Source organism: Podarcis melisellensis, assembly GCF_964234715.1.
Source record: "Podarcis melisellensis genome assembly, chromosome: 4".
Lineage (NCBI taxonomy): Eukaryota > Metazoa > Chordata > Lepidosauria > Squamata > Lacertidae > Podarcis > Podarcis melisellensis.
Window position 1 is genome coordinate 88152364 of NC_138531.1, and position 24487 is coordinate 88176850.

The following is a 24487-nucleotide window of genomic DNA, read 5'->3' on the forward strand; positions in this document are numbered from 1 at the left end:
ACAGCAGAGGATCCTACACTGAACAAGAACTGTTAAAGTGTCTAAACAAACCGAGTGCAGCAGATGACTCAGAACTGCCACTTTCCAACCAGCTTTTTAGTTTATGTGCATGGGGGTGGGGGGAGAAGTTTGCCTATCTTGCCTGGAAGACAAAACGGATAAAATAATAATAGATTCAAGTGCAATTTTAAGATGTTTCATCTGGGACAAGATGTGCTAAGAAAAAGAGTCACACCCAAATGAAGCACCCATGGGTGAAATGGGCAGTTGAGTAAATAAGAGACGTGTGGTTTTTGTTGCAACCCAAAGTCAGGAGGAAAACACAGAATAAATTCAGTGCTCCAGTCCAACTTTTGGCTCTCTTGCTAACACAGCAACACGAGTCTCATGTACAAGGAAGTAAACCCTGCTGAATTCAATAGGGCTTAAAGTAGACGGTTAGGATTATGCTGTAAGCTGGAGACATGCCCAAATAATAATAAAAAGTGTGTTTTTCAGATCTCTGTGTGAATCATTGAAATTCGCTCTTCTACATGGCTGGGGAAACTCAGCCAGATGGGCGGGGTATAAATAGTAAATTATTATTATATAAATTATAATTATATATATAGAGAGAGAGAGTACACCAGTCCATCCCCGCTCCATGTATTCTTTCTGCTCCATCCAAATCCTGTTTGGGGATGGTCACATCATTTCTAAGCAGCAAATTTGTAGGCGTGGGATGAGTTACTGAGGGATAGGGCTGCAAGGGTGTGTGACTATCATGAGGGAACCTTGCATTTTTGAATTTGTTGGTGTTAAAGCAAGGGAGGTTTGGCAACTGGCAGCCTCGGGCCCAGACTGCTCCATTTGAAGGTGCTGCTTGCTCCAAGAGAAGATATTACCCTCTCTTTCCTGAAGCGGCTTAGGGCAGGAGGCAGACATGCTCCCAAACAGGAGAGAAGGGCTTACAGAAAACAACCCTTCCCCCTAATCTCTCTCCCCTCCACCCTCTCGGGTGTTTCAGGCATGGACAAAATGGAAATATATATGTTATATGTGTATGTGGCAGCTGGATTTACTAAACAACAAAAAAGCAACAGGGACGAACTCCTGACCTTTCACTCAGTGGCCTGTTTGTAAAAATCGTTATTAATGAAAGTAGGAAGTTGAGAAAACAACTGGTAGACAACCCTCCCAGCAATTAAATAACTGACTCCAGGTGTTCCTTGTCATCAGATTAAATTCAGCTGTATTTCCAATCACCCATTAATTACATGCCATCCCCCCTCGAGAACAAGCAAAATAAGTGCTATCTTCCTGTGGTTATTGGAGTCCATCTTGTGACTGACGTTTCATTCCGGTTAAAGGCAAATTTCTACCAATTCGCCAGGCTTCCTGTTCCTTGGCCGAGGTGGCTTCCCACTGCAACCTGACCCCGTCTCGCTTCAATCCCGGCCAACCATGTGCGTCTCTTTGGGCTTGTCAATTCGGAAGAGAAACTCGGCGGGTTCAAAATACCCCAGGTACTCGACGGTCTCTGGGGTCGTGTCCTCATGGTAGTGGCCTCCATCGCCATGGTGGCTGAAGCAGTGCGTGTGCTCGAGGCGCAAATCAAAGCCCTGGGGAACACAGGGAGAAGTAAAATCAAGCTCAGGGACAAGGCCATGTCGCAGGCCCAGCCCTCCGTTATATGCTTCCTTAGAATGAATTGATGAAAAGAGAATCAGAAAACAAGGCAAAGAACTACCCGGTTGCTGCGATGTAACAATTCAGACTGCAGACAGAAAGCAATATGCTGGAATGCTCCCCACTGGGGTTGGTTGTGACCCCCCAGTAATGTCTGCATGGTTAGACAAGCCAACATCTCTCCCCCCCCCCCCCCGCAGAGCACACCCAAGAGAACCCACGCCGTATGCCAACAAAGTGACTTACTGGATCATGGGAAACCAAGACGGGTTGGCAAATTAGTGGAGCCTTCATTTCATAAAACTTGAGCCAGTTGTTCACGTCCTCGTCCGTTTTCAAAGGACAGGCAGAAAATTCTGAGGGCTGTAGGAAAAACACAACTACAGTGGTACCTCGGGTTACATACACTTCAGGTTACAGACTCTGCTAACCCAGAAATAGTACCTCAGGTTAAGAACTTTGCTTCAGGATGAGAACAGAAATTGCGTGGCAGCGGCAGCAGGAGGCCCTATATATAGATAGATAGATAGATAGATAGATAGATAGATAGATAGATAGATAGATGATAGATAGATAGATAGATATAGATATAGATAATAATAAGGGTAAGAACAGTTTCGATACGATACGATACAATATCTTTCAGGTTAAGAACGGACCTCCAGAACGAATTAAGTTCTTAACCCAAGGTACCACTGTATATTTGAGGAAAGGAAAAGTTGGGAATGTTGGAGCAAAGGTCAGCCTGGTAATGTCCATCGGAAAAATATCCTACATCTCACCATAGTGGGCAAGACTGGGCCCAGCCGGCCTACCTCTCTTTCTAGATGCAAAGTGTTGATGAGGCACTTCAAGACCCCTGGTCTCTCTCTTAACAATACTGCTACTAATAATAATTTATTATACCCCACCCATCTGTCTGGGTTTCCCCAGCCACTCCTTGCAGGGGTTTTTTTAAACTTTAAACCAGGCTTAAACTGGCCAGTCCTTCAAACAGAGGTCAATTTTAAAAAGAAAACTATCTTCTTACAGCTCTTTGAAAATAGGGGGCTATAAAGTAGGACACAGGGCCATCCTGAATAGTAACTATGGTTTGTTTATTGCCAACAAACCACAGTCTGAAGCCATTGTTTGTTGTTGGCTTTCAAACCTTGATTCAACAAGCAATTCCAGCACCCTTCCTTAACTGCGGTTGGTTTGGGCGCCTGAGACACTCACCAAGCGGCTGTAAGTTCAAATTGCATACAGCAAACACAAATTTGCAATTCAGAATATTTTCTACATGCATTTTTTCCTCCTATGCAGAAACCTAGACCTTGTTTATCATGGCAGTTGTACCGCTGTTGTATACTCTCAAAGAACAAGGAAAGAGAACCATTACTTACTTCTTACTTACCATAATATGAATTTTTGCTTTTCCTTTCTGGATAACGAACGTACCTCCCATGCCAACTGGCTTGTCACCGTAATATTTTTCTAAGGCTTTCCTCATGCAGGAGATGAAATTCTGCTCCCCAGTTCTTCGATTTGCTTTCACTTCAATGACCTTAATAAAAAGGAGAGAAGCTGTGTTTATATTATGGGCACTAATCGGCACGAAAATGTTGATTATGCAACTTTCAATTCCTGTTTTGAAAAAAAGCAACACAGCATATTTTAATATACAGCATAGCTCTCAGTAATATTGTAAGAAGGCTTCGTAGCTACATAAAGCTTCTTTGCTACATAAAGCTTCTTTCCTAAACAGCAAATACTGTCACTGCCTTCCCCACAGAAATTCAGCCAGAGCAGTGCTATCATTCGCCTGAAACCTTAGAGAGAACAGTTTCCCTTAACACAACTGAAATGAATTTATGATGGAGGCTATTCACCACAAACCAGGCTTCTCCAGGGTTGCAGGTAGGGTCTTTCCTAGCCATACCTGGAGATGTTGAGGACTGGATCTGGGACAACCAGCAAGTCCTCTCCACCTGCAGCTACATGCAAAGACTGTATGCGTTGAAGTCAATGAGACCATATACCTTGCCAGGAAGGCCTTCACTGGCGTACAAGTTGGCCAGCAGCCCAAATTCACAATCCTTATATTTGGAGCTGTACTGTTCCAGCAAGCACCCACCATCCTCCGGATTAATCTTGGCCAAGTAACTCCGATTGACAGCTGGCTTTTTCTCGTTTTTAGCTTGAACGATAGGGATAAGCTAGAGAGAGAGAGAGAGAGAAAATTAACTTTCCTGAATGGATTTGCTCTGTTTATTGGGCACTGCGATCAATTAAAAGAACCACCACTGACACTCCAGGTTAAGGTCTCTTTAAATATAGAATGTACTATTCAGAGGAAGGCGGAGGTCCTGAATCGTGCAGTCCTATATGTGTATAATCAGAAATAATTCATGTAAAGTTCAGGGTGGTGGGGCTGACCTGCTGATAAGCAGGTATAGGGATTTCAGCCTAGGTTCCGCTGAAATTAAGTAGGGTGCAACCAGGATTTGAGTCCGGTTAACGAAGGGAACCTTTCTTCTGAAAGAAGCTCTATGTACCGAGATGATTTAGTGTTTAAACACTGGATTTTGAGCATTCTAAGTTGAAATACTGTACCAACTTACATGGCTCAAGTCCCAAAGGGATAAGACCCTTGGGAGCTTACCTTGTGCCCTCTATTTTAGGGTTGCCATACGCCTGGAATTTCCTGGACATACACGGAATACTGCAGTTGGAAGTAGTGTCTGGGCGGAAATCGGCAAAATTATTCAGGGAAAATCCAGACTCATGGTAGCCCATGTCAGCAGTGTTGTTTCAGCTGATTTCCCTTAAAAATAGCTCTAAAACGTCAACTTTGCGCAAATCTGAAAAATATGACAACCCTACTCTATTTTGATCTTTAATTGTGCCTATTTGCTTTTAAAGTTGTTGGTTTTATTTAAACAATTTATGTACCGCTTTACTGCAGGAGTCTCTCAGCAGTTTAAAAGGCATTTTAAACAGGTATTTTATACAATTTCACATAGGTTGCTTAGAGATGTGTTTATCCTTTATTAAGCAGCCAACATACGGCTCGTTTAAAGAAATAAAGGAAGGCACGTTTTTAACGTCACATGCAGCCTGGCCTCTCCAGATGAGCCCTCTCAATCATTACACTGGCTCTCTTGATCGAGTCTGGCATACATGTTAAGAGCTAATATTTACCTACCTCAGCGTTGCCTCCGACAACTCGGGACGAAGCCGCTCCGGCTCCGAGAAAGAAAGCTCCCGGTAGCTGCATTTCCTTTGCAATTGTGTTCAGGTCATAAACCTAAACAAGAAAGGCGTGTTGGGTTTTTCACTAGAATTGCTGTTCTCTGTTGGGTAATCTTCATGCTATGCCTGGGACATGCTTTGAAGGCGCATAACAGAAGGACCATAAGCTCAGTGGGAGAGCTAAGTCCCACTCAAGAGTAAGCCCACTTGGACATACAGTGGTACTATTTCTAACCCAGAAATAGTGCTTCAGGTTAAGAACCTTGCTTCAGGATAAGAACAGAAATCGGGCTCCAGTGGCGTGGCAGCAGCAGGAGGCCCGATTAGCTAAAGTGGTGCTTCAGGTTAAGAACAGTTTCAGGTTAAGAATGGACCTCTGGAACGAATTAAGTACTTAACCTGAGGTACCACTGTATCTAACAAAGTAATATCTAACAAAGTAAATCCACCAGCACAAGCATCTCTCCTTGCCCAATGGAACTTGCCCTCCCCACCTCCTCTCTCCATGCTCCCTCCCACTCCCCAAATATGCTCTGGAGCAGGGGCCCACGGAGGTCGTTTAAACGGCCCCCGAGCCACCCCCAAACCGAGCCGCCCAGTCAACGAGTCCCTGTATGCTGCGCTAAACCGGCACAGCGCAGAGCAGGAACTCACTTCTGTGGTACCGAAAATTGCGTCTGCGCAGACGCCAAAAATTGCGTCTGTACAGACATGATCCGGCCCACGGAGCGATCTCCATGTGAGTGAACTGGCCCAGACGAGGTAAACCTTGCCGACCCCTGCTCTGGAGAGTTCAGGGAACCCCTAGAACAGATCTGGGGTTATGGGGAGCACACAGCGAGAGGAGAAGTTCCATTACACAGCTGAAGTCTGCTTTGTTGGGATGCCATGCACTGAAATTAATGGACCTAAGTTAGTCATTATCCATCAATTTCTACAGATCTTGAGTACAACTCGCATTAGATACAATCCCATGTTTGCAGGCAGATCTGTTATGTGGCCACAAGTAGTAACAACTCACCTTTTCTTTTTGTACAAGAGGCAAAAGGTATGGAACGCCGCCCACGTCGGCGATTCTAGGCTTGCCGCAAATACCTGCAAGGCGACCAAAAGAGTTTAGTTTCTTCAGAAAGCGAGGGCCAATGGTGGGGAGTCTAAGAACATCTCGAGGGCAAAATGCTCCCCATTAGCAATTTAGCGCCATTATGAGTCTGCACTAGCCAGCGGTGGGCAAATAATAGGGAAGGCCGCTGCCTCTATGCTCTGCTTGTCAGGGAAAGACAACATCAGGCAAGGCCTCCTTCCACCTTCCTTGTCCCACCCCCTGGCCCTGGGTCTCCTCATAAGGAAGCTATGCCTGGAGGAAGAACTGTGAGGGGAGAGACTTCCTCAGGCAAGGCCTCCTTCCACCTGTCTTGCTCTACCCTCCAGTCTCAGCTTCTCATTTTGTATTGTATTAGGTTGTGCACTGTGGTTTGCTGTGTTTTACTGATTGGAGTTTAGAAATTACTTATTGTAACTGTTAAGAGTGGATTTCTGTTTAATTTTGAAACGCTTATATTTAATATTATTCATATTTAATATTATTTTAATGAATGTTGAATGTTATTTTATTTGCGTGTTGTATACTGTATTATGCATATTGTCTTATTTATATGATCTCAGCCGCTCTGAGCCCGGCTTTGTCCGGGGAGGGCGGGATACAATTTTAATTTATTATTATTATTATTTGGCCGGCAACTGCTGAACCTAGTTTAGTAAAGAAAACAGATCACTAGTATAAAATGCAGAGGCTTTCTTCTTCAAGCACAGCCATTAAGGGCTCCATCGTCTCCTAACTTTGAGACAACGATAACCAAAGGAATCTCAAACTTATGACATGTTTGCAGCATTGGACCTGCCTATGTTATATCAACATCCCCACCGCCTCCATTTCAGGTTGTGAGTGTCATTATGTGGATCAGTGGGGAGCTTGTGGTCCGCAAGGTGTTGTTACACTACAACTCCCATTAGCCCTAGCAAGAACACCCAATAGTCAGGAATTATGGGCATTGTAGATCAGAAATTGGAACGCGGGTGGCGCTATGGGTTAAACCACAGAGCCTATGACTTGCCGATCAGATGGTTGGTGGTTCGAATCCCGGCAGCGGGGTGAGCTCCCGTTGCTCGGTCCCTGCTCCTGCCAACCTAGCAGTTCGAAAGCACGTCAAAGTGCAAGTAGATAAATAGGTACCACTCCAGCGGGAAGGTAAACGGCGTTTCCGTGCGCTGCTCTGGTTCGCCAGAAGCAGCTTAGTCATGCTGGCCACATGACCCAGAAGCTGTTCGCCGGCTCCCTCAGCCAATAAAGCGACATGAGCGTCGCAATCCCAGAGTCAGCCACGACTGGACCTAATGGTCAGGGGTCCCTTTACATTTAGACCAGTAATTTTTAAAACTTTTTGGGTTGGGTTGAGGTTCCCTATCCCTGGAAGTCTCAGCAGGCTCAGAGGAATCCTGGAGGGTTTTGGAAGTGATTTCTTTTTTTAAAAGAACCACCACCCCTCCCAAGAAAAGTGGGGACACTCAAAAACATCCCAGTGGGGAACATGGACATTGCTGGGGGGCAGCTGCTCTTCCTAGATCAAGTAAAACAATTAAACTACTTAACTGAGGTTCTGTCCCCACAACATAAATGCTGGCTACACCCAAGATGGGAACTAGGTATGCTCAACACAATGAGGATTAACTTTTTGAGGAGGGTAAGGAGACAAAAGTGGGAGCAGGGGAAGAAGAGGAACACAGTGGAGTATCCTGGAAAAGGATGTGGCTGGCTGGCACCTTGAACAGAAGTCCTCTGTGAAATAGACATTTCATAGATTTCACTAATTACCTTTAACAGGAAATGTGAAGGGTTCTTTAGTCAGATCAGGGCAGTCCACTACAGAAACCTGAACATCTGCAAAGTTTTCTTTAAGTCCATTTTGCAAAACTAGAAGAAGGTAAAGAGTGCATTATTATTGCTGTCTTTAGAAATACTTAGGACAAGCTTTCTGCAATGAAACGAAACAAAAAGCACCAACTTAGCAAGGCAAGGCTATCGCATTAAAATGCGCACCCAACATTCGAACACCTTCTGGGTGGTGCAATAGCAGTGCAGGAAAGAGCTTAGTTATTTATTGCCTCTTCTCAATAGGCATCGATATGGGACTAGTGGAGAGAGAAAGGTTTTTCTCCTTCCCTAGAACTCTTGGACATCCCAAGAAACAGCATGTTGGAAGAGGCAGGACAGAGAAAAGAAACTGCTAACTTCATGCAGCTCATCGTTAAACTATGGAACTCACTTCCATTGGAGACTCCAGAGGTTTCCCCTCCCATTTCGTACGTCACAACATTTCTGTAACATCAAAGAGTCATATCTACTCACCTCCAACAAGTTCTTCCAGGCTAGGAACATGAAAAGCAAACATCTCAACATTGGCCATCTTTTTCTTATTTCACGAAGCAAACTCAACAGCTAAGCTGCGGAGAGATCAGAGTACACCCCAGAACTGCTTACAAGGTCTGTTAATGAACACATAAGTTTAGTGTTTAAATACAAGCTGTGCATGTTTGCACAGGCTTTTTACAATATACCTTTTCAGTTACTATTTGGGATACAGACATCGCTCATGTTATGTGAGGCTGCATCCTGAGTAACTAGAAACCTAGCTGTGCAAATAGTCCATTTTCAAGGCTGCACATTTCCCAAGCTTTCAACATGTCTATTTTCCCCAGCTGCTCTCTGAAATCTTGTTCCCTTTCCATTCTCTCTGACTAAGAGGGTTACGAAACTCAGCAGCTTGACACCACTCCATTAATCATACACCAAATAAAAGAACAACACATTGCTGGGTTTGCATTTAGCACCTAAATTAACATTTTCTTCCAACCACTAATTTATACAAACCGCTATCATGTTCTCCCATTTGCAGCTTTGCTCAGACGCATATCCTATTAAATTCAATGGGATTTACTTCCAGTTAAATGGGATTAGGATTGTAGCCTTAGCCTCACACTGAAAGGATAGGGGCAGTAGGCTAATTTCTGACACGCAAAAATGAGGAGAATAGCACCTAGACATTTTGTCTTGTCTCAGATTCTAACAATTAGCATAATTAATGTAATCTAGGGGTTGTGGTTCATGGGATGGAGGGGACAACACCCTCACCTGGATGCCCCTGTCACTCACCCAACAACTGCCTTATGTGGTTTCCCCAGTGTGTTTCTGGGACGAAGGTTGCAGTTATCCATTAACAAGGAAACAGGCAGTGCAACCTTAAGGCTTGCTCAGAACTCCTGGTCCCTCTGAGTTCAGTGCAAACCTGCATAGGTCTACACAGAGGTAAGCCTCGTTTTCCACAGAGTTTGCTCAAAGGTCAGTATAGTTAAAGCTATGGTTTTCCCAGTAGTGATGTATGGAAGTGAGAGCTGGACCACAAAGAAGGCTGATCGCCAAAGAATTGATACTTTTGAATTCTGGTGCTGGAGGAGACTCTTGAGAGTCCCATGGACTGCAAGAAGATCAAACCTATCCATTCTGAAGGAAATCAGCCCTGAGTGCTCACTGGAAGGACAGATCCTGAAGCTGAGGCTCCAATACTTTGGCCACCTCATGAGAAGAGAAGACTCCCTGGAAAAGACCCTGATGTTGGGAAAGATGGAGGGCACAAGAGAAGGGGACGACAGAGGACGAGATGGCTGGATAGTGTTCTCAAAGCTACAAACATGAGTCTGACCAAACTGCGGGAGGCAGTGGAAGACAGGAGTGCCTGGCGTGCTCTGGTCCATGGGGTCACGAAGAGTCGGGCACGACTAAACGACTAAACAACAACAACAAAGGGAGAATGGGATTTCAACGCTAACCACAACGTTGTAGAGTTGGAAGGGATGCTAAGGGGCATCTAGTCCACATTAACAATTAACAAGTTGCGCAAGCCCAGCTCCATGTTGCATGGCTGCAACTCGCTCTAGGCACCTCGGGTGGGCAAGGAGTTTAAAAAATAGCAATGCTAACAATAGTTAGCAAAGCGCCTGGGTTTGCAGCCTCGCCTTACAAACCCACGCCCAATTCCTCAGGCAGTCTCAATGAGCTTACTTCTGAGCAAAACATGCATTGCACTTAAGCATGCATCCCCCCAAACCCGTGCAAACAATTCTTGGCATACGCACACACACACACACCCCGCCCCATGGCTGCTTCAACTTACAGGAATGCAAACTTCAACTCCCTGCTCCCGTCTCAAGTTCCTTTTTCTGACTGCCTCTTTCCTAGGGCAGCGTCACCTGCTCCTCGTCCAATCACCTCGCAGCTGGAGCGCCGCACTCAGCCACGCCCATTTCTGCCCGTCGACGCTCTCAACATGGCGGCGCGAGGCTGTTCCTTCCAGCGCATCCCGTCCCTTCCTCCCATCGGCGCCGAAACCGAACTCTCGCGATATCTGGGGGAAAAAAACAGAGTACTTAAGCGGCCCGGCGGCAATTGCGCGGCCTTGTTGAACCAGCCAAATGGAGGAGGTGGGTTCTTGCAATCGTTCGGCATCGGCTCAGTTGGCGGCCTGTGGGGAGATAGGCCTGTTGGGAAAACGTTTAGGGGCGCCTAATGTAGGATGTGGGTAGCATATTGTGGGGTGGGGGGGATCTATAAAAGGTGAAAGGCCTGGGTCCCCCCCCGGCCGCTTTTCCGTTGCCTTCAACGGTTAAGATGGGCCTGGGCTAGTCCTGGTTGGTAGACCGGGGAGCCGAGGGCGGGTTAATGCTCGCGAATAGGGTTTGGGAGGCGATCCGTGTTTACTGTTAAATCCTGATTTTTCTCCTAAAGGGGCCAAGGTAGTGATGGTAGAGTAGCTTGACGGGGTATAAATGATAAATTATTAATACTTTATATTCACAACAATCCTGCGAGGTGGGCTAGGTGGAGAGATCAGTAGCAGGGCCAAAATAATGGGGGTAAACCATGGATGTGTGGCTGGGGAGTTGAATGCAAAGGGCTGACCTCGCTGGGCACCAGGCTGATTTAATCAAACGCATTGGATTGAGCTGGTCCCCCTCTTAACATAATGCCTTGGTAAACATGTGGAGGATTAAAAAGTACTATATTATTATTGTGTATAATATATAAGTGCCTGACGTGCACTTGAGGCAGCTTAGGAAAAAAATGGGTACGGCTGAAAACGGGGGGTGGGGGAGGAAAATGTTATTGGAATTAAGGTATCTATTACAAACATGCAGACAATGAACATGTTTTACTATCATTTTATGGAGGATGCTATGCAGATTTGTGAAAATCCCACTGGATTTTAGGGTAGATTCATTTTGACCTCATCAGAGCATGCTGATAAGTGCCTCTGTGATTATACCAGTAAAGTACCGGTATATGTGCATCTAAATGTGTATCACTAGGGACACCTTTTCAGTAATTGATGCTTGGGTACTTAAGGCTTTTTCACACCTTTGGGTTGTGGTAACTTGATCAATTGGTAGCAAAAGATAAATAAGTCTAGATTAAATGCATTTTAAATGGCTAAGAAGCCTGTGTTGGGCAAATGGATAGTGTGAGATTTCTTTGAAAACAGAACCACACTTGTTTTAGGGACTGAAGTCCTGAAGTTGCCTTAATAACTTAGCAAATAGTTGATGTGCGTACCTGACTCCTAGTACAAACTAGAAATAGAATTTAGCTGATATTGCTGAAGGCAAAAACTCGTGTTCAGCAATGCTGAAGACCACAAGCAGTCATGCTTCCCAAGACTAGATACAGATTGTAAATAGGTTAGCGTCTGATTAAATGGTTTCTGTATTTCAGACGCAAAACATGAAAAAGAGAACACCTAGTCACTGTCCTTCAGCTTTAATGAATTCCCCCTTCATCTGTACAATGGCTTTGCTACTTCTGTTAATGCATTTCCATCTACATTCTTTTAGTAAGATCCCACGATAAACTCTTTCCTAGTTGGGAAGGCTTTCTCCATAGCACCCATATACTCATTTAATATTTTGCCCAATGGGTGCAGTATGACTGATGGTAACAAGATGTGCAACAGTCAGTAAAATGATAAAATAATTAAAAGATCAGCAGTGTGTAAAGTTGGCAAAAATAGGAGTAGACTGTAAAACTGTACAAGAAACAGTTTAGGAAGAATCTACTTGAAAATGAAGGCTGCAGCCTTTCCTAAGCACTTGTAGCAAACACAACCCCATGGGCTCTGGAGGTGAGGGGTCACTGCTGTAAATGCACACTGCTAAAGATCTTCTGTATTAGACTGGTATGCTCTGGTCTAAATAGATGGATTAAAATACCATCAAAGAGTAATCATTTTCTTTCATTGTTTCAACAGGATTAACTGGTTTGCATTCACTGAAGCCCTCAAAGAAAATGAAAGGTATGCTGCCAGCAAGTCTTGTTGGTCAATCTCCTGAGAGTCCATCTGGCAATAAAACACAGAATGGCTCTCTAAAGCCCAAGTTGCCCAAACCTAAACTTGACCTCAGAGCCCTCTTTGACTACTTCAGAAGGAAGCAGCATCTGAAGAGGAGAAAGTGGAGGCCAAGCGCCAGGAAGAAGAAAGTAGCAAAGAATAAAACTGCAAAATGCAAGGAGCGAGAAACATGTGAGAGGAGACAGCAGCCAAGAGTCCCAGGAAAGAAACGGGAAAAGAAACTTACTGAGAAAGTGGTTAATTTTCCTTTTGTGGAGAGACTGTACGGAGTGAAACGCATTCCCTTTAGAATGGTGTGTCTGTATGAGGTAAGTAGCAGTTAAATTAGAGCAGAGGTTCCCAAACTTATTTGGCCTACCGTGCCCTTTTCCGGGGGAAAAAAATATTCCACGCACCCCTGGAAATTTACCTTTAAGTGAACACACAGAAAGATTCAGTGACAAATTTGCATTCTTTCATGTATGTACATTTACCTCTTGTAACATAGTAAAGAAAGATGTTATAAAATAAGACACCTTGAAGCTTGAAATTATAAAATTATTAAAATCAACCAGAGTAACATTCACATTATACACAGAAATGAAATAAAAATTATGAACAACCTTTAAAATAATCCTAATGAGAAGGATGAACCTAGTACGCTACTGTCAGTATATTGATGTTTGGATCTACTTTTGTCAGCAGCATTTTTCAATCACTGCAATTAGCTAATTGCAGTAGATTTCTTTTTTTTTAGCTAACCTGCGTTTGCGTTTATTTGGAAAATGAAGTTTGGGAACTTGGGGAAATACTGATTTAGAGAAAGCAACTGTATACAATAATGCTCTGGTCTTTTGTACTGCATAGTGTTAATAATTTGCTTCCTGACTAACAAACTTGATTGGGAAAAACTGCTTTGCGGTTGAAAGACAGCCTCATTGGTACACTGCATAATCAAATTGGTGGGCTTTCAGAGTCTTTTGTCCTGGTTTATGTTCATAGAGCAAATTTCTTCTCCCCCAGCAAGCAGCTTTAAATGGATACTTCAGATACATTGAAACGCTGAAATTGGAGAAGCTCATGGAAAAATCTTTGACGCAGTTGAATGCTGTGGACGATCTAGAAAACGAAAGTCTGGAGTCAAGAAAGTACAAATACGTGGATGAGGATGAACCTCTTTCTCCCATTGTGGAGACAAAGTATGTATAATTACGCTTTCTAAAGCTCTCACATCTTTGCACTCAGTAGAAACTTCAATGCAAGGGAAGAGTTGAAAATGGGAATCTGCTGATCTATGTCATGCTAAGCCATCTTCCTCAACCCTTGCTTGTATCAGTAGCTGATTGTTCACAGCACTTATACCATAGAAAGTATACTCCTATAGACACACCCAGAAAATAAACTTTGAGAGAAACAGATAAAAACCTATAAATCTCTTGGGAATGTGTCTGACATGTGGCACACTTTCAGAAACATCAGGATTGCAATGTTGTAATGTGCTTCCTATTTAACGAATGCATTCCTGCAGATTTTACAGGAACACACCTTAATTCTTGAGTTTCTCAGTGGACGGGAATAAAATCCTTCCAAGTTCAGACTTACTACAAGATGCAGTCCTGAAATGAAAAGGTTTCAGTAACAGTCTGTAGGGGGGATAATACTGACACCTTGCACTCTGTATAGGGCAGTTGTAAGAATTATAACTAGGAAATGCACAGGAAGCACTTTGAAAGCTAGAAAGCGCTATATGAATTATTCGATGTTTCTATTCTCATATACAACTTACATACAGATAACTGGGCAATTGCTGTATTTCAGTGGAGATGACCAAACTGAGAGTTCTGCAGAAATAGAAGAAATGGGTGCCAAGATAGTGGTAAGTCTTTGCTGACTTAAGTCAATCACTTTAACTCGGTGGTTTTCAACCAGAGGACTGCTGCTCCCTGGGATGCCTTGAATTCTTGTCAGGGGTGCCACAGGCAGCACTAGCCTCCTTCCCTCTTTCCTCCTCTCCCTGTCTCTGTCTCCCAAAGGCTTTCATAGCTGTTTGTTGCAGCAGCCCTGCCTACAAGCTTCCCAGGTGAATGCTGCCTTTGGGGCTGGTTGGGGTGCTGGATGCCAGGAGCTGAAGGAGCTTTGGAGTAAGCAATCAAGCGGGCTATGAAGCTCAGCCAGCCATTGCTGTTGGGTATGGACAGACAAATCCTAGGCCCCTGTGGGGCAGGGTGAGGAGACACTTCTCTTTGGGGCAGGTGGGACAGTGGCTGACCAGAGGACTCCCAAGGAGAGGGGAGAGGAGGCTGAGGGAACACTCTACAAGGGAGGGAGCTGTGCAGGCAAGGGGTGACAGAACTGGGCTCCTGGACCCCACAGGGGTGCCGCAGAAACAAAAGTAGTTGGTCAAGAGAGCCGTGGACTCAAAAAGGTTGGAAACCTCTGCCTTAACTTGTTGCGATGATCTGCAAAACGCAAAAGCTGCATTTTTCATTTCACTTAATTTGAGAACAATTCAATTCATTTTGAAGGCTGTACTTGACTCACTCTTGCATGCAGCAACAATACTGCTCATCAGGACGTCCTGATCGTTGACTTTGGTGGTGCTGTGTGATTAAACCCTTTCCCCAACCTGCCTTATTTCTGTAGCTTAGCTGACAACAGCATCTGCGGGAGCTGGAACCCATACTTTGTATAGTGTTTCAAAAGTCTCCCCTTTAAAAATGTTTTGAGACTTGTTTCTCCCTTGGCCTTTCCTGTGATGGGCACATGCTCTTTAAGCATGCCCACATTTAATAGGGTACAAGGACTGGACTTTCCTCCTGTCTTCTGAACAGAGAGGTACAGAGAGAGCTTTTTGTAAGCAAGTTGTGGTGAGTGATGTAGGTGCCTCCCCCATTTTATGGTTGTCTTCTTCAGCTCTTGCATGTGGCAGCCATTTTGTTATGCCATGCTCCAATGGTAGCCATTTTTTAATAATAATAAAAAACCATGGATGGGTATTTCACACTAGTCCTACTCAGTATAGACCCATTGAAGTTAATGGACACAACTAACTCAAATTTATTTCAGGAGGCCTGCTCTGAACAGGACTCAATTGAATAAAACCCCATGCACCTAGGATGTATGTGTGTCAGGAATTAAGCTTTGTAAAGAGAAACTTCTGTATATTTGGTTGATTTGATCTCTATATTCACATGTTTGTGTGTTACATTTACCTTGTCCGTTTCTTTGCCATAGGAAAACAGCTGTTTCATACTAAGTAGTGAAATTCCAAAGAAGACACGCAAGAGGAAGTCAAAGTAAGTGGGCCTATTTACAGAATATAGCAAAGAAAGGAAGGAAGGAAATGAGCAAATAAGCTTCAGTAGTGGATGCCTTTAAATTAAAATGTTAAAATAATATGGATTCAGACTTGGGAAGTTGGGAGATTCTGCTCTTGCTGCTGCAATAAGGTGGAGAGTGCATGCACACAAGTAGTTAGATTTTTCTGCTTTACGCTAGAGTAGGAGGGTAGTGATGGAGTTCTTCTAGACAGGCTATTAGCTGTGGTCATACGTTCCTTTAGCTAAGGGACCCTTTAACAAATGCTTTTGAAGCAGGTATTTCAGCAGCACTACTGTTCGTCCCCTTGTTGACTTGATTCCAACAGGGTTTTTCTTGCAGATGTTACGGACAGCTTTTACAGTTGCAAGCTGCCTTGCTGAAAAGGTGGGCAAGGAATCTGTCATGGGGAGTTGACAAATTGCAGTTCCTAGGGGCTTCCATCAGTGTATTGTTAAATATGTTGCCCCATTAACTAGGTGCAAAATCCAGCTTTATTGGACTCTGTAGTGTTAGCAAACATTCTTTTTTAAAGGGAACTTTTGTGTGCTGGGGTATTTTTTATTATGAACCCAGTAGGACTTCAGGAGAGTGCGTGGGATTGTGGCCTGAGCCATTTAACAGCTAAATATCTTCTGTGTAAATCTCATTAGTTGAAAATAGCAATCAAACTATTGTATAACCTTAGTGTGCGTTGCTTACTTGGGACTTTCTGAGTGAACCTGTGGCGGTTTTTCTGCACGTTCAGCTCATAACTCTGCAGCCTTCCTAAAAGCAGGAGTTGGGCATCTAATCTAACAAGATGTGATAACTGGGTACTGATCTTCATAAGCTCTTCCCATCCCCAAAGTGCTTACCTGATCAGCCCCTTTTAATATGCAAAGCATGCACAGCTTATATGATGCACGTACTCATATCTGAACATTGCTTGACTTGATGAGTTACTAGATCTCAGCACAGTGTTGCAGCGTTTATCATATTCCATATGCCTCATTTTAATCTAGAACAGTCGCTTGTTCTGGAGTAGTACCATCAGTGCCAGCAATCTTTTTATCACCTGAAATGAGCGCTCATGAGGTAGTAGGATCTAAATTTTTGGTGTGATTGTACTATTACCGGTATTTTATTAGTAGTATTATTTTATTAATATATTGCCATGTACATGTAGGTGGCACTTCACAAAGAACAGGTATGACAGAGCCCTGCCCCCAGGAACAGACAAGGGAATGGAGGGAGGAGGAAAATTAGGCAGGGGGAGAACATGTGAATATTTCATTTCCCTGTACTTTAACTTTGCTGCAATAAGGTGTAGATGTTAAGGAGATGGGACAGCAGCAATTCAAGATAGAACAGAAGAACCAGATTTTTTTGGGGGGGTGTCTAAATGGAGAAAGAGGGCAGTTGGATGTTGGTGTTCAAACCACGTGTATATTAACCAAGGACTTGACTCAGTAATCAATAAAGTGGCATTCCTAAGTGAGTCTAGATTCTGCACAATAGTTCATGTGATGACTTCTTTTAAGTTCAACTGCTGAGTGATTCAGAAATGAACTAAAACCTAACACACTGACCAGAACTGAGTGCAGAATGAGAGTTGCCTTAAGCACACAACTGGAGTGCATGTACATCTGGCAGTGTTGGGGGGCGGGGTAGATGCTTTTAGTAAAAACTTCAGGGGGGAAAAGCTGCCTGAACAAAATTTGATAAAATCAGCACACAGCATCAGAAGGGCATTTGAAGATGCCTGTGACGCTAAGGCCAAAGATCTTAAATTCGGTCTGAAAGCCTGAAGAACCACTGCTAGTCAATGCAGAAGGCACTAGATAAATCAACAAACTATTTATGAGGCAGTTGAAGAGAATGCAGCCAAAGCTAAAAGTTGATGTATGTTCGACATGTGTTCCTCCAGCACTACCAGCAACTGAAGCTACTAATAGCCATGATAAGCAATGGCTCTAAGAACATATGGAAGCAGCATTTGTCCATGGCAGCAAGGAAAATGACTTCATCCACACTGGTTCCTATAGTTTGCAGCTAGCCTTGGATTTGTTCTGCTTCACCAGGTATCCTTTTTCCTTCACTGGTCTTTTCCTTAAGAGTGGCAAGAGCTATAGGAAAGCACAACACTTAACTTCTTAACTGGCACAAATACACCAGCCATGGTTGGTACATCTAAAGAACCATCCAAAAATTATGCCTTGGCAAGAAATTTTTAATGTGAGCCCTGTATTTGCTGAAGGAGGCGGCTGTGCCATTGGTGTGTTCCTTGGTAGCATATTTACTATGTTCCATTCAGCGTTAAGTGTGTCCACATTTTAAAGACTTACAGTGGTGCCTTGCAAGACGAAAAGAATCCGTTCCGCGAGTCTCTTTGTCTTGCGAAGCAAGCGGATTAGCGGGTTTAGCGGATCAGCTGATAAGCGGCTTAGCGGATCAGCTGATAAGCGGCTTAGCGGATGGGAAAAGGGGGGAGAAAAAAATCCCGCAGGAACTCGCAAGACATTTTTGTCTTGCGAAGCAAGCCCATAGGAAATTCGTTTTGCGAAGCACCTCCAAAATGGAGGTGTCTAGTGGATTTTGCGTCTTGCGGGGCACCGCTGTATGTGGGTCTGTTCATTCACATGCTTTCTTGACACTGGGAATGGGACCTTGCTGCTGACATGAACTGCAAACTTGTGAAAAGGCTACTGGAAGCAACATCTAGAGTGGCACAATATGTTCCAGAAGCAGTTTCACCATAAAATACCAACATTGCTTTTTCACTTGGCCTTCATCCCAACTGGAAAAGTGGGGGTGGGATGCTGGTTTGGCTGATCGTAGGTTTGTGTTTGGAGAAATGTGTGTTTGAAAAGGAAGTGGGATGTTTGTCTGAATTGGTGATGACCTAGAGTAACAATAAGTTTAGACATGTATGCAATGTTTTTTTCTACCGTGAGCACTTTGCTTACAAGCACAGCTTCAGGTTTTGGCTACACTCATAGACAAAAAACCATGGAGTCAAGTGCTAAGAATAAATCCTTTTTTGCAACCCACAGTTGATCTGTATTGGCTGTGTTACTAATAGGAAGGAACATGACTTGTTAGTCCCAGGAATGCTGTACTTTTTGCATAGGATAGAGTTTTTATGATATCCCATAAAAGCTCTTTATCTCAAAGAGGCCACAGGCAATTAGGATACAGTGGGGTGGTAATTCTTGTCAAATAGTGTTTGGTTACTATTTTGAATATTTGTAAGAAAGTTTGAAATCCATTTCTAAGACTATTCCCAATTATTGTTTTCAGTGTTCTAGACAGTGATGATTAAGAAAAACCCCGGCTTGCAAAAGAGGTATGTTAAGATCCATTCATGTTCTGCATTGTGCTGTGTACCAGTTGGGAATACATCAGGGGGTAGAGGAATAAATTGATAAGTGCACTGTATGGTATCTGCATCCAGCAGTCTGTTCCTGATGGCATGTTCAAAAATCAGTGCAATAATAATTCAGCATATGGCATCGTTGGTTCTCAAGCTACTGTGCTTGCTAAACCTGGTATTTTTGTTGAAACAAATTTCATGTTATTTGAAGGATTTATAAAGTGCACAGTTATTTGATTCTACTTTATTCTTTGTTCCCTGGGTGGTTCTTCAAAGTTTTCCCATAAGCACATACAAAAGAAATTTTTGCTTCTGGAATACATTGTCAAAATACTTGACTGGGACTGATGGCTGAAAGCAGGAATCTGCATGCCTTTGGAGGGGTCTTGTGTGGTGGCATTACGGATTCGGTTATCCTAAACATCCCCATAGAAATGTGATTACGATCACATAACTTCATGTTGACTGTACAAGCTTAGGTTCTGATTCATTATAATTTTGTACCATTTAGTGCGTGGAAAAACACTGGAAAATGTTTTGTATCCTGAACCATCATGAAATGGTCCAATTAAGATGTGATGTCTTATCCATCAAAGCAACAGCTTTGTGCTAAAGGTAATGTGTTTTTCATTTAAATGTGATGCTAAGAAGTGGTGCTGGGGGTTGGTATTTGCCAATTTAACATGCTCTGCCTTGTTTGGTATACAAAATGTAGGCGCATTTCATTGTGCCTGAAGTAAGCAACAAGGCTACAGAAAACACAGGTTATGCTTCCATCCTTGTAAGACAAATTGCATTGGTGACAATGAGACCTGTAATAAGCTTACTCTGACATCTCTGCTAAATTGTGGGTGGACAATCTTGGCCCTTGGCCTGTTTTCATGTGGCCCTCGTCAAGCAATCAGTTAAGCCAGGAAATAGCCTTCCTCCTCCCCAGCAGGTTGCTGGATGTGGAGGAAGTGAGAGAGAAGGGTTGTCAGAAAGAGAAACCTGGGGTGGTTTTGTCCATTTGGCTCTGGCTTTAGGCTCTGCCCACTAACAGCAGATGAGTGACAAGTCCTGAAAAAACACAGCCATTCACAGATTGTCCACTTCTGCTGAATGGAGATAGAAGGTAAATAGGCTTGCTTTAGTGACAAAATGCATTCCAGTATTAGCAGGCCACATTCACAGAATTCAGAGGGGGAAAATAAGTCATTTTGTCCCAAGCAGGACAGTATACTCACCAGCTCCTTACAGGTGAAACTTTACCTTGCGGTTCATATTTCGACTTTAATTGGTGGTGATCTACCTTGTTTACAGCCACGATACATGCTTGAAGTGTTAAAATGTTTCATGGCAATATATTGGCCCATAAATGAAGTTCTATGCTGATTTATTTTTTTAAAATCCTCTCTTTTTTAAAGGAATCCATATAATGAACACCTGTCACCTAAACTGGTAAGAAACTATTATGCCTGGAACATAAACATGGCTAGTGAAGATATATTTCAGATGGATAATGTTCTAATTATTAGTTGCTGCTTGCCTAATCTGCTTCACTGTATAAAGGGAATTATGCAGATATGTTCCATTCCATCTCTTTGGAAGAGACTGAACTTTAAAGGCACTATCTGTGTCAAAGTGATCATACTTTTCATAGTAGAAGCTATGGTAAAGGATTGTTAATGATGATTGGCAAGATGTTCAACTGCTCTGAAAAGAGTGAATGATAAACAGCCATTCTGAACAAACAATAGGAACAGCCAGTCCAAATTAAGTACGTAGGTTGCTGGCTGTTGCATTCTTTGCAAAGGAGACTTCCTGGAACTTTGAAAGCCAGGTGACAAGTGGGACCAATGAATGTACTGCTGTGTGGCTGGGTCTCAGTTCTTGCCTGGAAGCAAGGCAAAGCCCTCATTTGCAAACCGTATGGTGAATAGCATGAGGAATCTCCAGGAAGCAGATTCTGCTGAAGCGTCATTGGGATACCCGAACAGCTTTTGCTTGACATGTGCTCTCTTTTCAGGTAGAAAATTCAAATGGCATGAAGCTGCTCTAGTTTGGAACAGAAGGACGTTGAGGTATGTGACCTTATTTTAGCTTAACATAAGGCCTAGGGCAGGTCTTTGTCTGGCCCTTAAGACTCTTCCTAGACTGTACACCTCACTAGCCCTTTCTTTGCGCACCCCTGAGTGTTTCTGGCTGGCTGGAGTGTCCTTGAACTCTTGATGTGCTTGCCTGCCTGGATGGAGGATAGGGAGGGAATATGTAGAAAGGAGCCTACAGTACAAAGGTAAAATTCACATTTGTTCTGGCATGTGGCCCCCTGACCCTGGGGGAGGAGGGAATATAAATAACAAGTACCGTATTTTTCGCTCTATAAGATGCACCAGACCACAAGACGCACCTAGTTTTTGGAGGAGGAAAACAAGAAACAAAAATTGTGAATCTCAGAAGCCAGAACAGCAAGAGGAATCGCTGCGTAGTGAAAGCAGCAATGCCTCTTGCTGTTCTGGCTTCTGTGATAGCTGCGCAGCCTGCAATTCGCTTCATAAGACGCACACACATTTCCCCTTTTTAGGAGGGAAAAAGTGAGTCTTACAGAGCAAAAAATACGGTACTTTATGGTTTTCCAGTATAGCTCAAGTTGGCATTGGAATCAAGGTAACAGAATGTACATGCTATTTGATTAAAGCTGTTCATCTCAACAATGTATTAACTAAAACGCAAAGTTCTGGGAAGAAAATAATTTGTGGGGGGGGGGGAAATAAATGGACAGAAACGTGACACCTTATCAGCCCAATAGTAATAATGTATTATTTGTACCCTGTCCATCTGACTGGGTCACCCCAACTACTCTGGGCAGCTTCCAACAGATATTTAAAAATATAAAACACTAAACATTAATGTTGAGGTCTATCCCGATGCCACCTTGCCGTAGGTTCCTATCGTTGGAAATACCTCACAGAGAAAACTTGTGGTTTCGCTTTACCCACTAAACTGTATGTTAGGTTAGTGGGATAAAACTGCAAGACAGCAAATTATTGGGTACTTGCAGCTCTCGCTGTGTGAAATTGAGCATTAAGAAATGTCTGTGTGTCTGCAGGCATGGACTTGGATGAAAGCATGTGGAAAAACAATCTGCTTGAAAAGGTAATGTTGCTCTTAAGTATTTGCTATATTGTATTTGTAACCAAGCTGTCTTAAACAAAATGGTAGCCACAGTAACAGACAACCTCCTGTTCCTTCATATTAAATATAATATCCAGGTAGTGCTAACATGCGCAATGACCCAAAATGCACTTCCTATGTAAATGGGGAGTTGCCTGTATACAAGGCTATAGGGAACTGTAGGTAATGCTTATTTTTAGTTTTCAACATCTTCCATCACTTGTGAAACCATACGTTTCACAATACCACACTTTTAACACAATTTTTAAAAACTCTTTGGGTGCATTACCTGGTCTCTACCAAGGCTGCTAGGAAATATCATTTCTGGTATGCTGTGGACGTGACCATAAAGTAAACTCCTCCAGATTTTTATTGTTGCTATGGTAGCATCAAATCTGTTGGAAACATCTGGCAAAAGCTAGGAGCATGTGGCCAATAGTTTGAACCACTGCTGCAATTCAAAGTTGGGTTTCCTAGAGCTACTTAATCCTAATCTTGTGCTAACGTTTGTTTTCCAGTGCTTCTAGACAATCTACAAGCCTGAAAAGGAATCTGCAATTTAGGCAAATAAGCTCCGTCTGGTGCTAAAGGTAAATATTATAGGTGCTGTTTGAACTGCTTGTTGCAAGGTCACTTCAAAGAGGGCTGTATGCTGTTGAACAAACGGCTCTTAACGCAATGACCTAATATGGAAATCCTTTGCAGGATGTCAAGGGTACTTTGTATGTACTCTGTGGTCTATCCCAGAGGAGATATGTGCTTGAATCCACTTTAGGCTTTGCAGGGAAATTTGGAGGTGGCATTGGTTGAATTTTGGCCTCAAATGGGCCTTTGCATAAAATGTCCGTTTGGGATGAACTCTTTAATCACTGCAATTGGAGGAAGTACACCTCCAATATTAACTACGGGGTGGTTGGAAGGGAATGAAACCACGCTGGTTTTATAATGTATTCACTATTTTTCTACACATTTAGGTACCTTAACAGCTGGGTAGAAAATGGAGGAACACGCCGGGGTGCTCTTTTGTCAGACAGCTTTTAAATTACACTAATTGGTGTATTTCTTAAAGCTTCAAAAGTGAAACTTATGGAATTCTAAAATGTCTGCTCAATAAAGAAGTCCTTGCTGGAATGGTGTGTTGGTATTCTGTATTAATACAGCTTGTGCTTATTTGAGTTCGTTCCTTCTCCCTTTTCTTTACAAATGCTGGACTTTTCTCACACTATACAACCCATTTGACCACTCCATGAGATTCTGGGATCACAGTGAGAAGCTGTCTCAGATTATTGATCTACATGTACAATGCAGGATTGATAAAACTATCTGAACGTGGTCTGCTGTTGGACACAGCAACATAACCACTGAGCTTGGAACTGGCTATCTACCTGGAGTTGTGGGAAGGATCATTTAGTCCAACCTCCCTGCAATGCTGGAATCTCTGCTCAAAGCATCCATGGCAAATGGAGGTTTTTAAGCAAAGGGGATGGCCAAGGAAGGAGAATCCACAACCTCACGTTTCCACCTTCCCCCACCTAACCTCCCTTCACTTGCAGCTATACCAAGAAGGTGGAGACTGATAGGCTAGCACAACTAAGGCCCGGGGGTTGGATCCGGCCCAATCGCCTTCTAAATCTGGCCCGCGGACAGTCCGGGAATCGGTGTGTTTTTACATGAGTAGAATGTGTCCTTTTTAAAATGCATCTCTGGGTTATTTGTGGGGCACAGAAATTTGTTCATATTCCCCCCCCTCCAAAATAAGAGTCTGCCCCCCCACAAGGTCTGAGGGACAGTGGACCAGCCCCTTGCTGAAAACGTTTGCTGATCCCTGGGCTAGCATATAAAGCACCCTGCCAAACAAGCCATGTCTGTAGTTAGCCCAGCTGGCCCACGGAAAGAGCAGAAGCTGCTGAGAGTAATGACATACTTTTGAGTCCATACATGTTAAGCCCACTTAAGAACACTTACATGCTGTGGCTCTTAAGACGTTCACTTCCAAGTGAACAGTGAATACTTTGCTTAAAGCCCAAAGCAAGTACAGTAGTGGACCTTCTTAACTGACCTGTTTAGAGTAATCTGGTAAGATTACTCTGTTCCCTCCCCCGGCAGCTTGTTTCTATTTTGTCTCTAGCCCTTGCTCCAGTACAGCCCTTGACAAGAAACTCCCCTCATGTCATGAAAGGGCAGGTGGTTATTTCTACTGATGGGGCTGGTCCAAAGCACACAAATCTGATTTCCATTTTCAGTAATTCTGGGTTTAGGTGCTGCTTGGGACTACTCCGTCCCAAGATGCCAGACAGAAGCAGGTCTCTACTTTGTCTTACAG

General features: G+C 43.4%; 2 protein-coding genes across 6 annotated transcripts; one reads left to right on the plus strand and one right to left on the minus strand.

Annotated features, from left to right (window-relative positions):
* Window positions 1-1214: 1214 nt before the first annotated feature.
* Window positions 1215-10170, minus strand: LOC309369269 (ester hydrolase C11orf54 homolog). 2 transcript variants are annotated; one of them, XM_081910080.1, is made up of 9 exons: window positions 10131-10170; window positions 8309-8403; window positions 7775-7873; window positions 5924-5997; window positions 4856-4957; window positions 3690-3866; window positions 3065-3214; window positions 1915-2031; window positions 1215-1601 (listed from the first exon to the last, which is right to left on the minus strand). In XM_081910080.1, the coding sequence occupies exons 2-9, from the start codon at window positions 8364-8366 to the stop codon at window positions 1428-1430; spliced, it is 951 nt and encodes a 316-aa protein (XP_081766206.1). In that variant the 5' UTR covers window positions 8367-8403; window positions 10131-10170; the 3' UTR covers window positions 1215-1427. The 2 variants fall into 2 exon arrangements, with proteins under 2 accessions (XP_081766206.1, XP_081766207.1); XM_081910081.1 differs by lacking the exon at window positions 10131-10170 and having other exon boundaries at window positions 8309-8421.
* Window positions 10171-10268: 98 nt separating this feature from the next.
* TAF1D (TATA-box binding protein associated factor, RNA polymerase I subunit D) lies at window positions 10269-23295 on the plus strand. Of its 4 annotated transcripts, XM_081910113.1 has the most exons (13): window positions 10269-10437; window positions 12258-12667; window positions 13362-13537; window positions 14157-14214; window positions 15573-15634; window positions 17566-17719; window positions 18939-18984; window positions 19523-19626; window positions 20418-20451; window positions 21020-21353; window positions 21600-22146; window positions 22683-22754; window positions 23139-23295. In XM_081910113.1, the coding sequence occupies exons 1-6, from the start codon at window positions 10284-10286 to the stop codon at window positions 17579-17581; spliced, it is 876 nt and encodes a 291-aa protein (XP_081766239.1). In that variant the 5' UTR covers window positions 10269-10283; the 3' UTR covers window positions 17582-17719; window positions 18939-18984; window positions 19523-19626; window positions 20418-20451; window positions 21020-21353; window positions 21600-22146; window positions 22683-22754; window positions 23139-23295. The 4 variants fall into 4 exon arrangements, with proteins under 4 accessions (XP_081766239.1, XP_081766238.1, XP_081766240.1 ...); XM_081910112.1 differs by having other exon boundaries at window positions 20418-21353; XM_081910114.1 differs by lacking the exon at window positions 21600-22146 and having other exon boundaries at window positions 20418-21074.
* Window positions 23296-24487: the final 1192 nt, after the last annotated feature.